Raw genomic sequence first — 21,526 nt, forward strand, 5'->3', positions numbered from 1 at the left:
CCCCCCCCTCTCTCCTACCCTCCCCCCCCTCTCTCTCCCCCCCCCCCTCGCTCCTACCCTACCCCCCCCTCGCTCCTACCCTCCCCCCCCCTCCCTCTCTCCCTACCCCCCCCCCCCCCCTCTCTCCTACCCTCCCCCCCCCTCTCCCTCCCCTCCCCCCCCCTCTCCTACCCTCCCCCCCCCTCTCCCTCTCCCTCCCCCCCCCTCTCCTCCCTCCCCCCCTCTCTCCTACCCTCCCCCCCCCTCTCTCCTACCCTCCCCCCCCCCTCTCCTCCTACCCCCCCCCCCCACTCTCCTACCCTCCCCCCCCCCTCTCTCCCCCCCCCCCCCCCCCCCCCCCCCCACCCTCCCCCCCCTCTCTCCTACCCTCCCCCCCCCTCTCTCCTACCCCCCCCCCCTCTCTCCTACCCTCCCCCCCCTCTCCCTCTCTCCCCCTACCCTCCCCCCAGCACTTTCACATCCAGTTCTGCTTCTGTCACATGGCCAGCAAAATGCTGCAGTTAAAAATACATATATATTCACACTCATAAATCTCACCTCCTTCCCAGAAATATTCACCTGATCAGCAAAGATGTCTTGTTATCTCACTCGGCAGGAGGAAGGGGGAGGGGAATGGGAAGATCCAGGTTATTGAGCTAGGAGTGTGTGTGTGTGAGAGAGAGAGAGAGAGAGAGGGACAGGGTGCTTGAACACAGACCAGAACTGAGATGGTGGCAGAACAGGAAAGAGAAACTGCTCTCAGAGATACGGGGCAACTGCATAGTATTAAATGGAACAACCTTCTCGCCTTCAGCAAATGACCTAATCTCTTAACCCAATAGTTTAAAATCAGTGGACACATCTGGCCACCAGTGTTCACAGAGGCTGGGGAACGCAATAGCAGTCACTCCACTCCATATGTTTGCACGGGGGAGGTTATATCCCTCGTATCTCTCCCGTAACAACAAAAAAAAAGCAGCTCCACACCCCATACACTTTCCATTCCCCATCTCCAGACTGCATTCCTGCCTTTATACAGCATTCCCTGAACTCAGAGCCGGGAGCGAGGAGCAAAGTCAATTTCACCCGGTGATACTAACAAGCCAGTGAATTGTATCTTTTCACTGGGAGCCTCTGACACTTTTAGACAAAGAAAGTCTATCTTTCCTCCCATTTTTTTTGTTCCAAAAAGCTGCATTATCCCGTTTAACAAATCACACACAACATATAATTCTCCATCTTGTATTTACACACTCTTTACCGTCCATCACACACTTGAAAAGTGCTGAGAATGAGATGTCCCTACACAATGTAAGCAAAGCGGCTCAGTCCCGAATGTAACCAGCCTTCCCCCACCTCACACACACAGTGCTTTCATCCGAAAGCTAGCGCTGCCATTCAGTTTCTGATGCTAATTCCAGCCTCCCCCCCCCCCTTGATAAATCTCAGCTCCCTCTCTCTGTAAGGCAGTGGGTATTTACTGTGGCTGCTAACACCTTTCTGGATCCTTACAACGCGTCGCATTGAAAGAAGGTCCACTTACATTCTGTCCGACACCAGCCCGCAACTGTCAACCATTATCTCCGGCAGAAAGTCCAGTTGGAAAGAAGTCATGTTCACCGCCCCCCTCTCTCTCTCTCTCTCCTCCTCCTCCTCCTCCCACCCCAACTCCACACGCCGCTCTCTGTACAAATAATTCGCCCTGTGCGTGTCTGATTCCACAACTGTTGCCCACAGACAGACAGGGGCAGGTGTTGTCGAGGCCTCCCTGGGGCAGCCTGCCTTGCAGTTGTCACATTTCTTTCTCTCTTTTCTTTCCCCCCCCCAATCTTCACAGAAACAGCACACACTCTCTTTCACACACACTATATATATATATATATATATATATATATATATATATTACAGGAGCTGTCACAGAGGCAACTGTCTACACAGCACCAGGTGCTGAAAGTGGGAGGTGCAATTCTGATCAAAACTGGAGCCAGGATTAGAGCGAGAAAAAAATGCAGAAGTCTTTTTTTAAATCCAAAAAAAACCCTTCAACTGAATGAGTCCATGTGGCAGGTTTCCCTAGGCAGCACACTATTAACACTGGGAGAGCATTTACTGGACCAGATAAGTGGCCAAACAAAGGATACTTGCCTTCATGTAACCCCTAATCCCTATCTCATCCCAAATTTATCTGCCAGAAAACACAGCACGATTATTTTTGGAATCACAGAATCCCTACAGTACAGAAAGAGGCCATTCGGCCCATCGAGTCTGCACCGACCACAATCCCACCCAGGCCCTACACCCATGTCCCTACATATTTACATATTTACCCACTAATCCCTCGAACCTATGCATCTAACGGCAATTTTTAGCATAGCCAATCAACCTAACCCCGCACATCTTTGGACTGTGGGAGGAAACCGGAGCACCCGGAGGAAACCCACGCAGACACGAGGAGAATGTGCAAACTCCACACAGACAGTGACCCGAGCCGTTTGCTCACAATTCCACAAAAACAGCTTCAAGAGCACCGACATGGCACTTACTGGGCCAGATAAGAGAAATATGAGGAAGACAAAGGATACGTGCATTTATGTAGCGCCTATTCCTAATCTCAACCCAACAATGAGTTATTTATTTGTCAGGGAACACAGCATGATTTTCTTCGTCAGAGCGCAGACAAAGAGCTCTGATGAAGGGCCATCCTGACTCGAAACGTTGGCTCTATTCTCTCTCCACAGATGCTGTCAGACCTGCTGAGATTTTCCAGCATTTTCTGTTTTTGTTTCAGATTCCAGCATTCACAGTATTTTGCTTTCACAATGATTTTCTTCTTTGGTCACACAGCTACAAACAGCCTCAAGACTCAAGAACAGCTTAGAAGTATTATAGAATCCCTACAGTGCAGAAGGAGGCCATTCGGCCCATCGAGTCTACACTGGCCACAATCCCACCCAAGCCCTATCTCCATAACCCCATGCATTTAATCCAGTTAGTCCTGCTGACACAAAGGGGCAATTTAGCATGGCCAATCTACCTAACCCGCTGTGGGAGGAAACCGGAGCACCCGGAGGAAACCCACGCAGACACGGGGAGAATGTGCAAACTCCACACAGACAGTGACCCAAGCCGGGAATCAAACACGGGTCCCTGGCGCTGTCAGGCAGTGCTGTCAGGCAGCAGTGTTAACCACTGTGTCACCATGCCAGGTGCTTCTTCCCTGATGCCATCAGACATTTGAATGGAGTTACCTTGCATTAAGTTGATCTTTCTCTACACCCTAGCCATGACTGTAGCACTACATTCTGCACCCTCTCCTTTCCTTCTCCATGAACGGTATGCTTTGTCTGTATAGCATGCAAGAAACAATACTTTCCACTGTATATTAATACATGTGACAATAATAAATCAAAATCAAATCAAGATGAACAAATAAACAGTTAGAAAATGCTCCTGAGGCAGCTGGGGAGATGTTTTAGTGCCGCCAGGAGTACAAAGCCAAATGACAAAGGTTAAGGTCGCTGTGTCAGGTGAGGTAAGAGTTAAGATCAGTGGCCACGAGCAACCAGGTACCCCCCCCCCCCCCCCCCCCCCCCGCCTTTTAGGATCTTCTGACCGATCTACTTCAGTGAATTCCAGCAATTTAGCATTTGTTTTGCGACTAGCTGGGTTGGCTTTGAACAGCCAGGCCTGCTCCATCTATTGCTCCATTAAAAGGTAAAATGTTCTACTCTGCTCTTATGGCCAAATGTGGGAGCTATGGTGGTGCATTCTCAATGAGAACTTTCATACTTTATGCCATTCAGGTGGCATAATCATTCTGGCACAGGTGGCCATTTGGTCCATTGACCCCATGCTAGCTCTCTGACCACGCCTCTACTCTACACCCATCGTCCTGCAAAGTTATTTACTTTCGTAATCCACAAACACCTCGGAGGGAAATGTTCCAGTCGAGGTCTTTCAAGATTGTAAAGGTGACAGATGATAGCCAATAGTCAGGAATATGATACCAGGACGCACGGATGCAAGGCAATTGCAGAAAGAATTAAAGGGAAGGTTCAAAAACATCCCTTCAACAGAGAATGTGGAATCTTCTGCCACAATCCACAAAGTTCATCAATAGTTAGAAACAGGAGTCAAATCATTGCTTGAACAAGAATATTAAAGGGGTCTCAGGGTTGAATTGGGTGGCACAGTGGTTAGTTAGCATTGCTGCCTCACAGTGCCAGGGACCCAGGTTCAATTCCGGCATCGGGTCAACTGTCTGTGTGGAGTCTGCACGTTCTCCCCGTGTCTACGTGGGTTTCCTCCAGGTGCTCTGGTTTCCTCCCACAGTCCAAAGATGTGCGGGTTAGGTGGATTGGCCATGCTAAATTGCCCCTCAGTGTCAGGGGGATTAGCAGGGTAAATGTGTCAGGTTACAGGAATAGGGCCTGTGTGGGATTGTTGTCGGTGCAGGTTCAATGGGCTGAAGGGCCTCCTTCTGTACTGTAGGGATTCTATGATTCTATGAATAGGCAAACGCCAGCGCAGATTCGATGGGCTGAAAGGTCTGGGTTTATTCCATAACATTGTCCACATCTCTGAAAAATACTGCAAACGATGGCATGTTCTAGAGCACCATTCATAATTGCATTTTGTGCCAAGTGGGTCTGGATAGTCACAGAATCGCATTAATGAACTGAGCTCCCTCTGCAGAACTACAAGCAGAGCTCTGCTGAAGATGCCAAAGAGATTGCACAGAAATATCACAGCAGATGGTGGCGTAGTGGTAATGTCTACTGGACTAGTAATCCAGAGGCCCAGGCGAATGTTCTGGGAATGTGGGTTCAAATCCCACCGTTATTAAATGTGGAATTGAAAGAATTCTCAATTATGATGACCATGAAACTATTATCGATTGTTGTAAAAACCCATCTGGTTCACTAATGCCCTGTAGGGAAGGAAATCTGCTGTCTGACCTACATGTCACCCCAGACTCACATGAATGTGGAAGACACTCAACTGGTTGGAGCACACAGTTGAAGGGCAATTGAGGCAACAAATGCTGACCTGGCCAGTGATGCTCACATCCTTTAGAAGAATAAAACAAGATACAAAACTAGCCAGGGCAAGGAAAGTCTTGAGAGTGGATCCTGCAGTTCAGAGCTTCTATTGACTGACTTTATCTTGTAATGTTACTCACATTATATATTGTGAGTGGCATGGTGGCACAGTGATTAGCACTGCTGCCTCACGGCTCCAGGGACCTTGGGTTCGATTCCCTGCTCACGTCACTGCCTTTGCGGAGTCTGCACGTTCCCCCCGTGTTTGCATGGGTTTCCTCCGGGTGCTCTGGTTTCCTCCCACAGTCCGAAAGACGTGCTGGTTAAGTGTATTGGCCGTGCTAAATTCTCCATCTGTGTGCCTGAACAGGCGCCGGAGTGCGGCAACTAGGGGATTTTCACAGTAACTTTATCGCAGTGCTAATGTAAGCCTACTTGTGATAACATTTTTAAAAATCATAGCACCGTACAGCATAAAGACTGCTCTAAAGAGTTGTATTCACAAATGTGCACCATGTCAGCAGAAGACAACAGGCTCCGATTGATAAAAAGGCAGATAGATTTACATATCGTTATCATGTCTCTCCAAAGACCCTCACTGCGCTTCACATTAAATTGCACAGTGCGGCAAAGAGAAATGCGGCAGACATTTTGTGCCCAGCAAGTCCCCAATAAACAAAATGAGTTGTTTAATCTGTAGGTGCTGGTATAAACAAATTAAAACTCTGCCTCTCCATTCCTGTTTCATTAAGGAGCGCCTCACAAATGCACTAGAACATTCCTTAGAACCAATCATTAAAACATTATTGAAAGCTATCAAAGCTGAGATTGAGAAATTCAATCTGAGATGAGTGGAAAAGACATGGAGATTATTTTAAAAGAAAACCTTATTAAATTTATGTAAATTCCATACTATGTTAATGTGGAATATGGAGAAACTACTGGAAATCTAATCTGTTTTTCTAATTCAGTTTATAATTGTAATTATTTCCACATTAAGGGGTTGATTCCATTAACACTTACATTCCCATTGAGATATTTGTGACGTGGCAGTCTCCATGTGTCTGTGTCCATATCCCTCAGTGACATGTCCACGCATGATTCTGTGCACATTTATGTGTATATCTGCCCATTTGTGTACGAACACACGTGTGTGCAAGCATATGGGCATGTATCCCCGTCCACGTGTGTGTCTACGTATATGCGTGTGCATGCATGTGTCCCGCTCACCATTGACCAAAACCCTCCATGCACTTTGTAAAATTCTTACAGACCCAAATCCCTGGAGGGAAAACTGGTTTCAAAGCAGCTTTTAATCATGGTATCAGGGGTAAAGCGGTATGTAAGTAGGTCACAGACTACATTCTAAGCTGCACAGGATACTGTTATAGTCAACATCTGCACAACACCACACATTTAAATACTTTCTCCTTCACCATCATTTAAAGACAGGAGCAAAAGGTCAGTTAAATAAACAGCAAGAAACCACTGGAAATTTCAATTAGGAGAAGGGTTGAATTGATGCCTAGATACATAGATGCTGCAATGCGCCATTACCAACTTACTTCATTGATGACCTACCTGTGAGTAATTAAAATTGTGATGGAGAATATATTCACAAAAGCTACACATATACTTCGCTTACAATGAGAGTGGTACAACATAATTTGTTTTTAAGTTTGGATTTGCACAATAACTTGCACAGTAACACACTTACAATAAATAAACTTAAACGTATTTATCAGTGTCACAAGTAGGCTTACATTAACACTGCAATGAAGTAACTGTGAAAATCCCCTAGTCACCGCACTCTGGCGCCTGTTCAGGTACACTGAGAGAGAATTTAGCTCGGCCAATCCACCCAACCAGCACCTCTTTCGGACTGTGGGAGGCAACCAGAGCACCTGGAAGAAACCCACGCAGACATGGGGAGAACATGCAGACTCTGAACAGACAGTGACCCAAGCTGGGAATTGAACAAGGGACCCTGGCGCTGTGAGGCAGCAGTGCTAACCACTGTGCCACCACACATAGGAGGAGACCATTCAACCCACCATGCCTATACTGGCTTTTTGAAAGGGCCCCGTTTCTCAAAACCCTTTTAATTTTTCCCCTTTCAAAGCAGGATTGCAGGATAGTAATCCAGACTCAGAATGTCAGCTGTTATTTTTACCCTCCTTAACCGAGGGGTACCAAAACTAACTATGGATTCCCCAGTGCCACTCAGGCTGAGTTACAGGCCTAGAATCAAACCACGGCTTCTATTTGCATTACAAATGGTAATTCCCCATTTCCATCGCCTGTACTGGATAACATAGAAACATAGAAATATAGAAGATAGGAGCAGCAGGAGGCCTTCGAGCCTGCTCCGCCATTCATTACGATCATGGCTGATCATCCAATTCAATAGACTAATCCTGCTTTCTCCCCATAACCTTTGATCCCATTCACCCCAAGTGCTATATCCAGCCGCCTCTTGAATACATTCAATGTTTTGGCATCAATACTACCTGTGGTAATGAATTCCACAGGCTCACCACTCGTTGGGTGAAGAAATGTCTCCTCACCTCTGTCCTAAATGTTCGACCCTGAATCCTCGGACTATGAGGTTGAACAATCTATTTTCTTGTTTGGTTTCCCTGTGTCTTTTTTTTAAACCTCAGATCATGCTGAATATGTTGGTGGCAGTGAAGGATGGGGCTTCGGCCACTGCCAGTGTCTTCACAAGAAGGCAGGCAGGAGCTATTCAGTATGAATATATGGATAAGGGACAGTAGTAGGCCATTCAGCCCCTTGAGTCTGCTCCGCCATTCAATAAGATCATGGCTGATCTAATCGTAACCTCAAATCTGCATCCCACCTCCCCCAATAACCTATCACCTCCTTAAGGGCTGATCAAGAATCTATCCACCTCTGCTTTAAAAATATTCTAAGATTTTGCTTCCACCGTCTTTTCAGGAAGAGAGTTCCAAATACTCCTGACCCTCATTTCACCTGATCTCCATTTTAAGTGGGCGAGCCCTTATTTTTAAACAGTGATCACTCGTTCTAGATTTTCCCACAGAGGAAACATCCTCTCCAAATCCACCCTGTCAATACCCCTCAGGATTGTAAATGTTTCAATCAAATCACCTCTTACTCTTCTAAACTCTAGTGGATACAAGCCTAGCCTGTCTAACCTTTCCTCATAAGACAACCCGCCCATTCCAGGTACTAGTCTGGTAAACCTTCTCTGAACTGATTCTAACACAGTGCTATCCTTCCTTAAATAAGGAGAGCAATATTGTGCACAATACTCTAGATATGGTCTCACCAATGCCCTGTACAACTGCATAACCTCCCTACTTTTGTAATCAATTCCCCCTCATAATAAAATATAACATTCTATTATCTTTCCTAATTACTTGCTGCACCTGCATACTAACCTTTTGTGATTCGTACACTGGGACACCCAGATCCCTCTGCACCTCAGCGTTCTGCAATCTCTCACCATTTAGACAATATGCTTCATTTTTATACTTCCTGCCAAAATGGACCATTTCACATTTGCCCACATTGTACTCCATTTACCAGATCTTTGCCCACTCAATAACCCATTGATGTCCCTATGTAGCCTCCTAAAGTCCTCATCACAACTTACTTTCCTACCTATCTGGCAAATTTGGCAAGCATCCCATCCATCCCTTCACCCAAGTGATTTCTATAAATTGTAAACAGTTGAGGTCCCAGTACTGATCACTGTGACACACCACTCATTACATTTTGCCAGCATGAACAAGACCTTTTTATGTCTACTGTCTGCTTTCTGTTATGATGTGGAGATGCCGGCGTTGGACTGGGGTAAACACAGTAAGAAGTTTAACAACACCAGGTTAAAGTCCAACAGGTTTATTTGGTAGCAGGTTTATTGTGTGGCTTTTGCTACCAAATAAACCTGTTGGACTTTAACCTGGTGTTGTTAAACTTCTTACTGTGCTTTCTGTTAGACAGCCAATCTTCTATCCTAAACCAGCCTCCCACCCATTGACTCTGTCTACACTCCCCGCTACCTCGGCAAAGCAACCAGCATAATTAAGGACCCCACGCACCCCGGACATTCTCTCTTCTACCTTCTTCCGTCGGGAAAAAGATACAAAAGTCTGAGGTCACGTACCAACCGACTCAAGAACAGCTTCTTCCCTGCTGCTGTCAGACTTTTTGAATGGACTTACCTTGCATTAAGTTAATCTTTCTCTACACCCGAGCTATGACTGTAACACTACATTCTGCACTCTCTCCTTTCCTTCTCTATGAACGGTATGCTTTGTCTGTATAGCGTGCAAGAAACAATACTTTTCACTGCATGTTAATACATGTGACAATAATAAATCAAATCAAATCAAAATCAAATCACAAGCTTTTAGTTGATGTGGCACTTTATCAAATACCCGCTGGAAATTTAAGTACAGTACGTCCACGGTTCCCCTTTATCCACAGCACATGCTACTTCCACAATGAACTCCAATAAGTTGGTTAAACATGATTTCCCTTTCACAAAACCATGTTGACTCTGCCTTGAATGTTTCTAAGTGCCCTGCCGTAACATATTTAATCATGGCTTCCAACATTTTCCCTGTGACAGATGTTAAGCTGCATGTCCCGTGGTTTCCTGCTTTCTGTCTCCTTCCAGCATGGTAGCACAGTGGTTAGCACTGCTGCCTGGCAGCATCAGGGACCCGGGTTCGATTCCCGGCTTGGGTCACTGTCTGTGTGGAGTCTGCACATTCTCCCCGTGTCTGCGCGGGTTTCCTCCGGGTGCTCCGGTTTCCTCCCACAGTCTGACAAGTGTACCGGTTAGGCGCATTGGCCGTGCTAAATTCTCCCTCAGTGTACCCAAACAGGTGCTGGAGTGTGGTGACTAGAGGATTTCCACAGTAACTTCATTGCAGTATTAATGTAAGCCTACTTGTGACACTAATAAATAAACTTTAAAACTTTAAACTCCCTTTGTGAATTAAGGAGTTACATTTGCTACCTTCCAATCTAATGGGATCGTTACCAAACCTAGGGAATTTTGGAAAATGAAAACCCACAGCACCAAGGAACAGGGTGTTCTCTGCTTCTCCCTCTTCCCGAATAGATGGAGTCTCCACCTTCCCACATCAGATCAGGAACTCAGCAGAGTGGCTCACACCTGTGATTTTCGCTGTCAATGAATCCTGGTGCCAGCCCCGGAATAGGGATGCATTTCTGGGGCACCTAGATAAGCGCAGGAAGGAAAAAGAAATAGAAGGGTAAACTGATAAGGATAGGATGAGAGGACGTTGGTTGGAAGGAGGCACGGGCAGAAAATCACTGTCCTGGATCGCAGCTGGGATTCTCTGACACCGCAGAAAGTGAATGGAGTTTTAGTTTAGTTCTGTTTATTTATTAGTGTCATAAGTAGGCTTACATTGACACTGCAATGAAGCCACTGTGAAAATCCCCTAGTCGCCACACTCCGGCACCTGTTCGGGTACACTGAGGGAGAATTTAGCATGGTCAATGCACTTAACCAGCACGTCTTTCAGACTGTGGGAGGAAACCGGAGCACCCGGAGGAAACCCACGCAGACACGGAGAGAATGTGCAGACTCCACACAGACAGTGATCCAAGGCGGGAATCGAACTTGTAGCAGGGGGGCCACAGATGAGATGTGATAGTCCTGTCCTACACACACCAGCAAGGGCCAGTTGATCTGAATGGCCTATTTCAATTCTGTAAATTCCATGCAACACTCCACAGCATCAGGCTGCACCCATCCTGGAAGTTGCCTATTTGGAGGAGCTTTTACCATCATCTTTCCTCACCCAGTTGGGAGAATTGAATGGTGCAGGCTCCAGGGTTCGTCTCAATCACTAACTAACTATGATCCTATCCATTGCTCTCACACCCTAGGCTGGCTGGAGGAATCAACCGTATTGGGAGAGTCAAAGTCAAAATTATTGCCCCTTCACTTGCACTGGGTCTTGCTTACACATTGCTACTCAACTAAAAATCTAACAAAAAAAGGGAGACACGGTGGCACAATCGTTAGCACTGCTGCCTCACAGCGCCAGGGACCCGGTTCGATTCCCAGCTTGAGTCACTGTCTGTGTGGAGTGTGCACATTCTCCCCGTGTCTGCGTGGGTTTCCTCCGGGTGCTCCGGTTTCCTCCCACACTCCAAAGATGTGCAGGTTAGGTGGATTGGGCCATGCTCAATTGCCCTGTAGTGTCGGGGGATTAGCAGGGTAAATACGTGGGGTGATGGGGATAGGGACTGGGTGGGATTGTTGTTGGCGCAAACGCAATGGGCCGAATGGCCTCCTTCTGCACTGTAGGGATTCTACAAAAAGGTGATGAACTGAAATATGGAGAGAGTGACATAACAAGATGGCTCTGGGATTTCTTCTAAGTGGCGTAGTGAGGGCAGGAGGAGAATGAATGGTCCAAACACCTGTCCTACAGTGTCTGAGAAAAACAAGCGCACAGGCTGAACATTTGATCTGATTCTTAACAATGGTTTGTTTCATCCGATGGTTTGAATGACTCCCGATGGAACAAGGTAAAATCTGACTGTTTGTCCTGTATGATTCGACATGATTTGTTTCAACAAAGCTCAGATATCTCACGGGGCTCTTATAGAACATTCTCAACTGAATTTCTTTTTGTTTGTTGCACAATGATGATCGGTATTGCCACATTGTTGCCCTTTTCACCCACACAGTAATAACCATCAACTTGACTGCCAGGAGAGGTTGACTCATCCGCAGTCCTCGCCCACACCTCCTTTCAGAGGAGGCACGGTGGCAAAGTGGTTAGCACTGCTGCCTCACAGCGCCAGGGACCCCAGGTTCAATTCCGGCCTCGGGTTACTATCTGTGTGGAGTCTGCACGTTTTCCCCGTGTCTTGAGTGGGTTTCCTCCAAGTGCTCCGGTTTCCTTCCACACCCCAAAGATGTGCGAGTTAGGTGGATCAGCCATGCTAAATTGCCCCTGAGTGTCAGGGGGATTAGTCGGGTAAATGAGAGTTACGGGGATAGGGCCTGGGTGGGATTGTGGTCGGTACAGACTCGATGGGCCAAATGGCTTCTGCACTGTAGGGATTCTAGTCTCCTAGTCTTTCCTGAATGTTGGGGACTCTTATTGCTGGTGCACATTCCCATAGAGCCAGCAGCCCTCTGGTATCTCCCTTCACACCCATGGTTGGAAAGGCAGTGGTGTAACCACAGACCATGAGACACCCCTGCTCTTTCCCATGTTGGTGTGGGAGGCTGGGGGATGGACAGTCACACCATGCTCTAGAATGATTGCCTTGGTCGATCTTCCCATTCTTTTTAAATCGTGGTAACCCCACGTCAATTGTGGCTTCATGGCCAACTGAGATAAGCAGAATTAGCGCAGGCCAGAAATCCTAATCCTGAAACGTCTGGGCCTGCACAAACCCTCGCCACAGCACGTGGACATTTACCCAATGAACTGTAACAGAAAAAACTTTCTTTTCTTTTTGAACGCAAGAAATAGCCAACAAGTAGTTGCATCTGGCAGGACTAAAGGGAAGTCAACTCATATCGACACTACACAAGCTCGACTTGTCGCACAGGCAGGATGAAGAGGCCTACAAGACAGGTCTCGCAGCCCCAGGTCGGCAGTTGGTGCAGAACCTCAAACATAACTATGAATATTGGGAAACCACATTTCAAGAGAAAGGAAAGAGGTGACAGTTTCCAAAATGACAGGAATCCAGAATAAAACCACGCTCATCTTTAAAACCATGAAAGAACAGTTCCCGCGCCTGTTACGCAGACGCAGCCATTTAGCAGCTCACTCACTGACACGGAAGAAAAGTATAAGAGACACTTACCTATAATGCACGTTGAGACCTTAGACTGGCTGCTTGCTCTTTGTCTGAAACTAGCAATTAGGTCGAATTCCCTGGCCACCGGCAGGCGAGGAATATGCTCGAGTTTGTGCTAGGCCTCGGCAGAGGGGGCTGGCGGCGATCGCAACCTTCAGCAACCGAAGGGAAGTCCGTATCTCAACTCTCGGCCTCTCGGCCACACAGCTGCAGAGTCGTATGACTGACGTCATCAACTCACCGGCACTTGCGATGTAGAAGTTACACTTCCTGTTCATGCCAGGAGAAAGTGGAAACCAAGCCGTCGCATATAAAATTAAACCAGTGAGTGCCAAAGTGATGCAGCGTCGCCTTATTAAACACAAAGGAAATCAAACTCGCCGCAAAGATCCTCCTCCAATTTCCCATTTCAAGAAATGGAAAGCAGTGTCCTATACCACCGTCAGCTGTTGCCAGTGTAATGTCCACCCTCCTCTGATCAACCCTCCCACAGCTGTTGTATTCCACTCACCAGCCTCTTTATTCCAGTTACCTACCAGTCTTGGTCAGATGAAAATGGAGAGAAGTATGCTGTTTGGATATTTAATTTTATGATTTTCTGTGTTTTAGATATATGGGCTAGAATTCTCCGACCATTCACACTGGCTGGATTCTCTGGTCCCACCAATAGCGCACTCCTGCCCGCGGGACTCCTGCCCGCGGGTCTCCCGCCAGTGAGGAGTGACATCAATGGGAATTCCCATCGACAGCAGCTGAACAAGAGAATCTCGCCGCTAGCAAACAGCGCGCCACCTCCCTCCTGTCCATAGCTTCTACTTTTGGGAATTGATTGCCGGAATCTTCTGGCTGTTCACACTTGCCCCTGCAAGCGAGGATGGAGAATTTGGCGCTCAGCCAAGTCTCAGTTCACCTCAGCGGGACCAGAGAATCCCGCAGGTGTGAATGGCCGGAAGATTCCGGCTGGATTTTTAAATGCAAGATAAATGGAAAAAACATGGGTTTGAGAAACTGGTAGACAGAAACACCCTCCCCCCCCACTCCACCCTCAAAATAATTACAATTCAAAGGATGGTTCATGTCCAGGGGTCACCGTCTGAGGATTCAGGGTCGACCATTTAGGACGGAGATGAGGAGACATTTCTTCACCCAAAGAGTGGTGAGCCTGTGGAATTCATTACCACAGGAAGTAGTTGATGTCAAAACATTGCATGTATTCAAGAGGCGGCTGGATATAGCACTTGGGGCAAATGGGATCAAAGTTATGGTGAGAAAGCAGGATGAGGCTATTGAGTTGGACGATCAGCCATGATTGTAATGAATGGCGGAGTAGGCTCGAAGGGCCTCCTCCTGCTCCTATCTTCAATGTTTCCACGTTTTACTTAAAAGGATTAGAATTAAAGGTGTGAAAACAAAGAACAACAGCTGGTCTTCTCTTAGCTTTGTAATGGGGCCAGTGAATCTGGTAAGATTATAGTTGTTCACACTAGTGGTATGAATTATTTATCTGGGTCCCAGAATCAAAAGGATCTTTTGAAGGTAAAGTTCGTTGGCTTCAATCTCTCTCTTGGACATCCTGGGTGAGCCACGTTGCCAAGGGGATAGAATGCAAAGATTTACTTATTTGGTTTCGGATCTTATCGATGTGATTTCTCACAGAAAAGGCATTCAAAGTCAGACTGGGAGCTGCTTTGAGACGGATAGGGATTGAGAGAGGTTGGTACAGAGAGCTGAAGGACCCCCAAGAAATCTCATCTCTCCGAGAAAACTGGGAATACTGAGGAGAAGCAAAGGGAATACGTGACCGTTCTGGAATGCCTTGGATAGGTCCCAGGTGAAGTGAAGGAACCCTCAAGACCCTGTAAAGTCTAAGGGAACTTTTGGCTGGAAATAAAAGCAGAAAAGAAAGTGATTTTCGGCGTTAATTTATGTGTTTACGAAATAAATGTTAACTTAGCAGTGCCCGTTTGGTTTAATCCTTGTACAGTAATTTTTTTTAAGTTTTAAAACCTGAAGTCTTGTGCTGCAATTCTTTCAGTTAATATTTTTAAAAGTTACCGGCCTCTACTGAGATCGTAACGCATGCTAATTTTTGAGTAACACTGAGTTTGCTTATCCTTCTGTCTTCCGCCTTTATTAGGTTTTATTTCCTTGCAGCTGATTCTTATTTGGCCTGCTGTGGTTTTTCTTTACCCTAAATGACTAGCCCTTTATCTAAGCTAAATGCACGCTTTATTCCTTTGATTTGCTGCCTCTTGTTAAACTTCAAATCACAAGTTGTTTGGGAGTGTGAAACAAGCTAGCAATTTAGACCAGTTCAAAATAAAAGTTGCACAAAATGGTGACTGGCTCTTAAAGGAGTCACGGCTCAGAGCTCTGACGCTAACTCTGTTGTTTAAAGTTTACTTATTAGTGTCACAAGTAGGCTTGCATTAACACTGCAATGAAGTTACTGTGAAAATCCCCTAGTCGCCACATTTCAACGCCTGTTCAGGTACACTGAGGGATGAATTTAGTATGGCCAATGCACCTAACCCACTCATCTTTCGAACTGTGTGAGGAGACCGGAGCACCTGGAGGAAACCCACGCAGACACAGGGAGAATGTGCAGACTCCACACAGACAGTGGCCCAAGCTGGGAATCGAACCCGGGTCCCCGGCGCTCTGAGACAGCAGTGCTAACCACTGTGCCACCGTGCTGTCCCTGGAGCTGTGAGACAGCAGTGCTAACCACTGTGCCACCGTGCTGTCCCTGGAGCTGTGAGACAGCAGTGCTTGCCACCGTGCCGCCTGTTGGGAAGCTTCATTCCCCAGCTTTGGGGCAACATGCCCACTTCAGGACATCATGCCCTGATTCACTATGGCAACTGGGCATTGAGAGGGGCTCAGGTTGACAAATTTGACTTAAATGTTCACAGGCAAGGAGGGACTGTGCCTTTAGCAGGAGACAACCGCGTAAAACAAACATTTTTCCAGTTAGCAATCCAAAAATTCTTTCCCAGCTTCCAAATTTACAGGCCGTGCCTGCATTTTGACCCAAACTAAGGTGGGAATGATTTATATCTCCCGTCAAATAGTGCTGACAACTTGGCATGCACACCCACAGCATCTGCTACACACAAATAATGCCAACCCACTGTGGAGGAAGGGAGGAAAGATTGCCAATACCAAATCAGGTCATGCAGTTCCAAACCTTCTAAATTTACGCAGAAATCTCAGCCCTAAACTGTTCTGACAATGGGCCTTAATTAACGGCACAGACCTGAGGAGCCGTCGCTGGGCCATCGCCTTGGCACCAAAACCATTCGCTCAGTGTCAACTGCAGCCTCTGATTAGTGTGAAATGGGCGAAGGACGGTATGTTTTATTTGGTTACCAAATTCCCCAGAGCTTTGGAGAAATTTGGAATTCCTGCCAACGCATAGATGATTGGAACCAAACTGCATTAAAAAAAACAGCAATGTGTTGTGTGGCTTGCATGTGCAGCCTTCGGCTGTAACCACCGTGCTGTAGTTTGATTCACTTACGACAAAGGCTGATAGATATTGAAGTGTTGGACCAGAGGTGTTCCAATTTTGTGGTTGTTTGACAAAACACTGGGAAAAAAAAAGGAAACTCAGCTCAGATCCTTGTGGCTTTTACTCTGAGGCCCTTCCACTGATTTCAATGTTAATTTGAACGTGGAACATTGTGTTTCCTTCTTGTTGCATACACGCCTTATTTCACTATCATTTGTTACTTGCAAACAGGGAGGCTGCAGGAGACTGTAAACCTACTAAACCCAAAATGAAACAGCTCAGGAGGCCGTCCGGTCCACTGGCTCGCTTTTTAAAAATTCATTCATGGGACACGGGCATCGTTGGCTGGCCAGCTTTTATTGATGTGGAGATGCCGGCGTTGGAAGACTCACCTGAAGAAGGAGCTTAAGGCTCCGAAAGCTTGTGTGGCTTTTGCTACCAAATAAACCTGTTGGACTTTAACCTGGTGTTGTTAAACTTCTTACAGCTTTTATTGCCCATCCCTAGTTGTCCTTGAAGGACAGTTGAGAGTCAACCACATTGCTGTGGCTCTGGAGTCTCATGTAGGCTACACTGGATAAGGACGGCAGATTTCCTTCCCTAAAGGACATTAGTGAACCAGATGGGCTTTTCTGGACAATGGGGGTTTCATTGTCATCAGTAGATTCTGAATTTCAGTCGTTTTTTATTGAATTCAAATTCCACCAGCTACTGTAGTGGGATTCGAACCCGCGTCCCCAGAACATGAGTTGAGTTTCTGGATTAATTGTCTAGCGATAATTACCACTCGGCCATCACCTCCCCATGAATGAGCAACTCTCTTCGTGCTATTCTCCTGCCTTCTGCCCGTAACCCTGCACACTCTTCCTTTTTAGATAACTGTCCAATTCCCTCTTGAATTCTTCAATTGAACCTGCCTCCACCTTGCACTCAGAGAATGCATTCCAGACCTTAATCACTCGCTGCGTGAAAAAAAGATTCTCCTCATGTCGATTTTGCTTCTTTTACCAATTACTTTAAATCTATGCCCTCTCGTTCTCAATCCTTTCACGAGTAGGAACAGTTTCTCCCTATCCACTCTGTGACTTTGAATATCTCCATCAAATCTCCTCTCAGCCTTCTATTCTTCAAGGAAAACAGTCCTAACTTCTCCAGTCTATCTTCACAACGGAAGCTCCTCATCCTTGGACCATTCCTGTGAATCTTTTCTGCACTCTCTTCCCAGGACCTTCACATCCTTCCTAAAGTGCGATGCCCAGAAATGAACGCAATGCTCCAGTTGTGGCTAGACCAGTGTCCTAGTTCAATGTAATCTCCTGGATCTTATACTCAGTGTCCCTATTAATAAAGCCTATGATATTGTATGCTTTATTAACTGCTCTCTCAATCTGTCCTGACGCCTTCAATGACTTCTGTACATATTCACGCGGATCCCTCTGCTCCTGTACCCCTTCTAGATTCATGCCCTTTATTTTATATTATCACCCATGTTCTTTGTACCAAAATGAATCACTTCATATTTCTCTACATTGGCCACCTGTCTGCCTGTTCCACAAGGTGGTGCATGAAATGGCTGGACCGTCATATTAAACACAACTAATTCCCTAATGTCCTTTCAGGAAGGAAATCTGCCGTCCTTACCCAGTGGGATTATATGTGACATCAACCCCACAGCAATGTGTGCTGCAATTTTGCCCCTGTACTCGCTGCGAGTGCAAATGACGACGTGGGTGCAAAATATCGCAAGTCTTGGAAATGGAAAATCTCGCCTGCGAGATCTCGTTTTCCAATTCTCCCCATCCCCCGCCAGTGACGTAACGAGGTTCCTGCTGAGGAAGGTCAGGAACCTAATTTAGTTACATTCCAATACAATTTGATTTGATTTATTATTGTCACATATATAAGTGTACAGTGAAAAGTATTGTTTGTTGCGCACTATACAGACAAAAGATACCGTTCATACAGTACATCGGGGAGAAGGAAAGGAGAGAGTGCGGAATGGGTGGCACAGTAGCACAGTGGTTAGCACTGCTGCCTCACAGTGTCAGGGGCCTGGGTTTGTCAATAAACTCGAAGCTTAGCTCGCTATAAAATGCACCGTCTCTGCTCATGGTTGACATTTAACTGCCCTCTGAAATAGCCCGGCAAGCCACTCGTTGAAGCAAGGATGGGCAACAAATGCTGACTTTGCCAGTGACAACTATATTCTATTCATCATTGAAACAAAATTATTGAGGCCTTGACTGAGAGGGCATAATATCAAATAAAAGTCATTCAGAGGAAGGAAATGAGAAAACATCTCCTTACAGGAAGGATAGTGAAAATCTGGAAATCTCACCCACAAAAGCCTGTGGGTGCTGGCACAGTCTCCAGGCTGAGATTGATAGAACTTCACTGGGGAAGGCTATCAGGGGCTGCCTTTCATGACACCACAATTCTGGGCCTCAATGGAGGTGATTGGTTAATTCTCCCATCGATCGTGCAGGTGACTGCACCGTTGTAAGCGACTGGGATTGACTTCATGCAGAAATTGTCTTCGTTATCATTTCTTCGAGCCTCTTTGTCAATAAACTCGAAGCTTAGCTCGCTATAAAATGCACCATCTCTGCCAATCATAAATCCAGTCCTGCCTCCAATTTATTGGCTCACACAGTGATGTCATCAGGCAATTGGAGATCCGTGGGGTTGAGGTACAGATGTGCCATGATCTGATTGAATGACTCCAAGGGTTGAATGATCTACTCCTGCTCCTAAGCTTCTAGAGCCCTAGCTAAGTACTAATTAGACCAAGAACCATCTATGTACTTCACTGATCTCTATCCCCAGACTCTTGGGTCTAGCATCACCACTTTTACATATGGTGTCCGTTGCACAATCCAATGAAAAAAAATAAGTTGGCAATGAAGAGATCAGTGAGTGGGATTTCTGTGAGAGTTCTTCCAAATATTCTCCATTGTAATGATCCTATCATAGAATCCCTACAGCACAGAAGGAGGCCATTTGGCCCATCGCGTCCTGACCGACCACAGTTCCACCCAGGCCCTATTCCCGTAACCCCACACATTTACCCTGCAAATCTCCCTGTCATTAGGGGACAACTTAGCATGGCCAATCAACTTACCCGCACTATGGGAGGAAACCGGAGCACCTGGAGGAAACCCACACAGACAGGGGAAAATGTGCAAACTCCACACAACAGTGACCCCAGGCTGGAATGGAACCCGTGCCCCTGGCGCTGTGAGGCAGCAGTGCTAACCACTGTGCCACCACGCCGCCCAATGGGCTGAGATGGAAGAGAGCACTGGAATCTCAAAACCCTGGATTCAACAGCTTTGTAATGTTTGTTCCTCTACGCAGCTGATGTTATAAAATACAAAAATCTCCGTGGATACGAGTGTATTGAACAGGCTGCCATCATTGTGCTGCTTCTCAGTTTTGCAAACATTTTAACTCAGTCTTTACAGTAAAGGCCATGGAGAAGGGACCATCTGACAAACCTCAAAGGGAGATAGAATTTTCAAAAAAAGCAAACATTTGTTCCTGAGGTGAATTTTAAAACTTACATCGCTGTGAGCGTTCATGACAATTCCAAAAGACCAAAGGAGACCTGCAAAATGGCATCTCACTTTTGAATTATCTCATCTATTCCTCGATACAGGAGACTCTTAAACATGTTTCCAAACATGTATTTCATCCTTTCTTGCCCATTCCTTGTAGCCCTCAGACAGTGGTGGTGAGCTGCCGCCTTGAACTGCTGCAGTCCCCAAGCTGTAGGTACAGCCACTGTGCTGTTAGGGAGGGAATTTCAGGATTTTGACCCAGCGACAGCGAAGGAATGGCCAATATATTTCCAAATCAGGATGGTGAGCGGCTTGGAGGGGAACCTCCAGGTGGTGGTGTTCCCAGGTATCTGCTGTAGTTGCCCTTCTAGCTGGTAGAGGTCGTGGATTTGGAAGGTGCTGCCCAAGGAACCTTGGTGAGTTCCTGCAGTGCATCTTGCGGATGATACACACGGCTGCCACTGTTCATCGGTGGTGGAGGGAGTGAATGTTTGTGGAAGGGGTAGCAATCAAGCGGGCTGCTTTGTCCTGGATGGTGTCGAGCTCCTTGAGTGTTGTTTGAGCTGCACTCATCCGGGCAAGTGGGGAATATTCCATCACACTCCTGACTTGTGCTTTGTAAATGGTGCAAAGGCTTTAGGGGGGGAGGGGGTATTAGTAGATGAGTTACTCACCACAGCATTCCTAGCCTTTGACCTGCTCTGGTAGCCACAGTATTTGTACAGCTGAGTCCAGTTCGCAAACACTTAAATAAATGATATGAGGCAATGATGAATGCAAGGGTGAATCTAAACAAACGTTTTGGAGTCTTGGACCCTTTTATATTGAGTTCCATGTTACAGCAGGACCCCATGGCATTGAAGCAGCTCTACACTTATCAGAGACGGCTGCATGTCTGAAGAGATATCAAGCCACTCAGATGGATGGTGAAGACCCCATGGCGCTTTTGGAAGAGGAGCAGGGAATTCCCCTGGCTTTCCTGGCCAGTATTTATCCTTTAGCCAACAACACAAAAAGAGACTATTACGCCACCGTTACACTGCTGCTTGTGAGACAACTGCATTTACCGCCTCACAGATTGTGACGTTACAGAAGACTCCCCAATCACTCCGAAACATCCTGAGGTCACAAAGGGTGCTACGGAAATGCAAGTATCTTTCTTATCTCACGCTTTTGAGGTTTCTGCCGAGATCAGGCCGGGAGATCATGGAACACTCCCATCCCAGTCACAACAACTCTCCCCACAAGAGAAAAAGCAGCCAGGGAAAGCCTGGGATTCAGATACCATGAGCTACAAAGTCAAACTTGCCATTTTAAGGACAAAACAAAGCTTTGTGGGTGGGGGGTGTTTGTGTGTGCGTTCATGGTTGGGAGGGTCATTACAGTGCCGAATCTGGCCCTGCAGTGCAGTCCATAATTAGTAGCAGATGCTTTGTGGCCCAGTTGGTGGTTATAAGACACAAGGTGGCCTTGCCAAATGGCTGAGTTACAGTGTTCGTATTAGTAATTTGAAAATTATTCACGACCCACTCCAATTAGCAGAAGATGGATTTTTCTTATCCACAATCAGAATG

At 46.5% G+C, this 21,526-nt stretch overlaps 1 protein-coding gene across 45 annotated transcripts in view; it reads right to left on the reverse strand.

The window, feature by feature from the left end:
- celf2 (cugbp, Elav-like family member 2) overlaps positions 1 to 21,526 on the reverse strand; it is a 972,609-nt gene that overhangs the window by 309,509 nt on the left and 641,574 nt on the right. For 8 of the 45 annotated variants that reach the window (XM_078235903.1, XM_078235894.1, XM_078235879.1 and 5 more), the window contains exon 1: positions 1,523 to 1,817. The exons of 22 other annotated variants lie outside the window; for them this stretch is intronic. In XM_078235903.1, coding sequence (XP_078092029.1) covers positions 1,523 to 1,593 — 71 coding nt within the window. In that variant the 5' untranslated portion in view covers positions 1,594 to 1,817. Of the gene's footprint in view, positions 1 to 1,522; positions 1,818 to 12,884; positions 13,124 to 21,526 lie in introns of those variants that run through there. 15 more of the 45 variants (XM_078235914.1, XM_078235908.1, XM_078235899.1 and 12 more) reach the window with 6 other exon arrangements.

This window comes from Mustelus asterias, chromosome 19 (assembly GCF_964213995.1).
Source record: "Mustelus asterias chromosome 19, sMusAst1.hap1.1, whole genome shotgun sequence".
Classification (NCBI taxonomy): domain Eukaryota; kingdom Metazoa; phylum Chordata; class Chondrichthyes; order Carcharhiniformes; family Triakidae; genus Mustelus; species Mustelus asterias.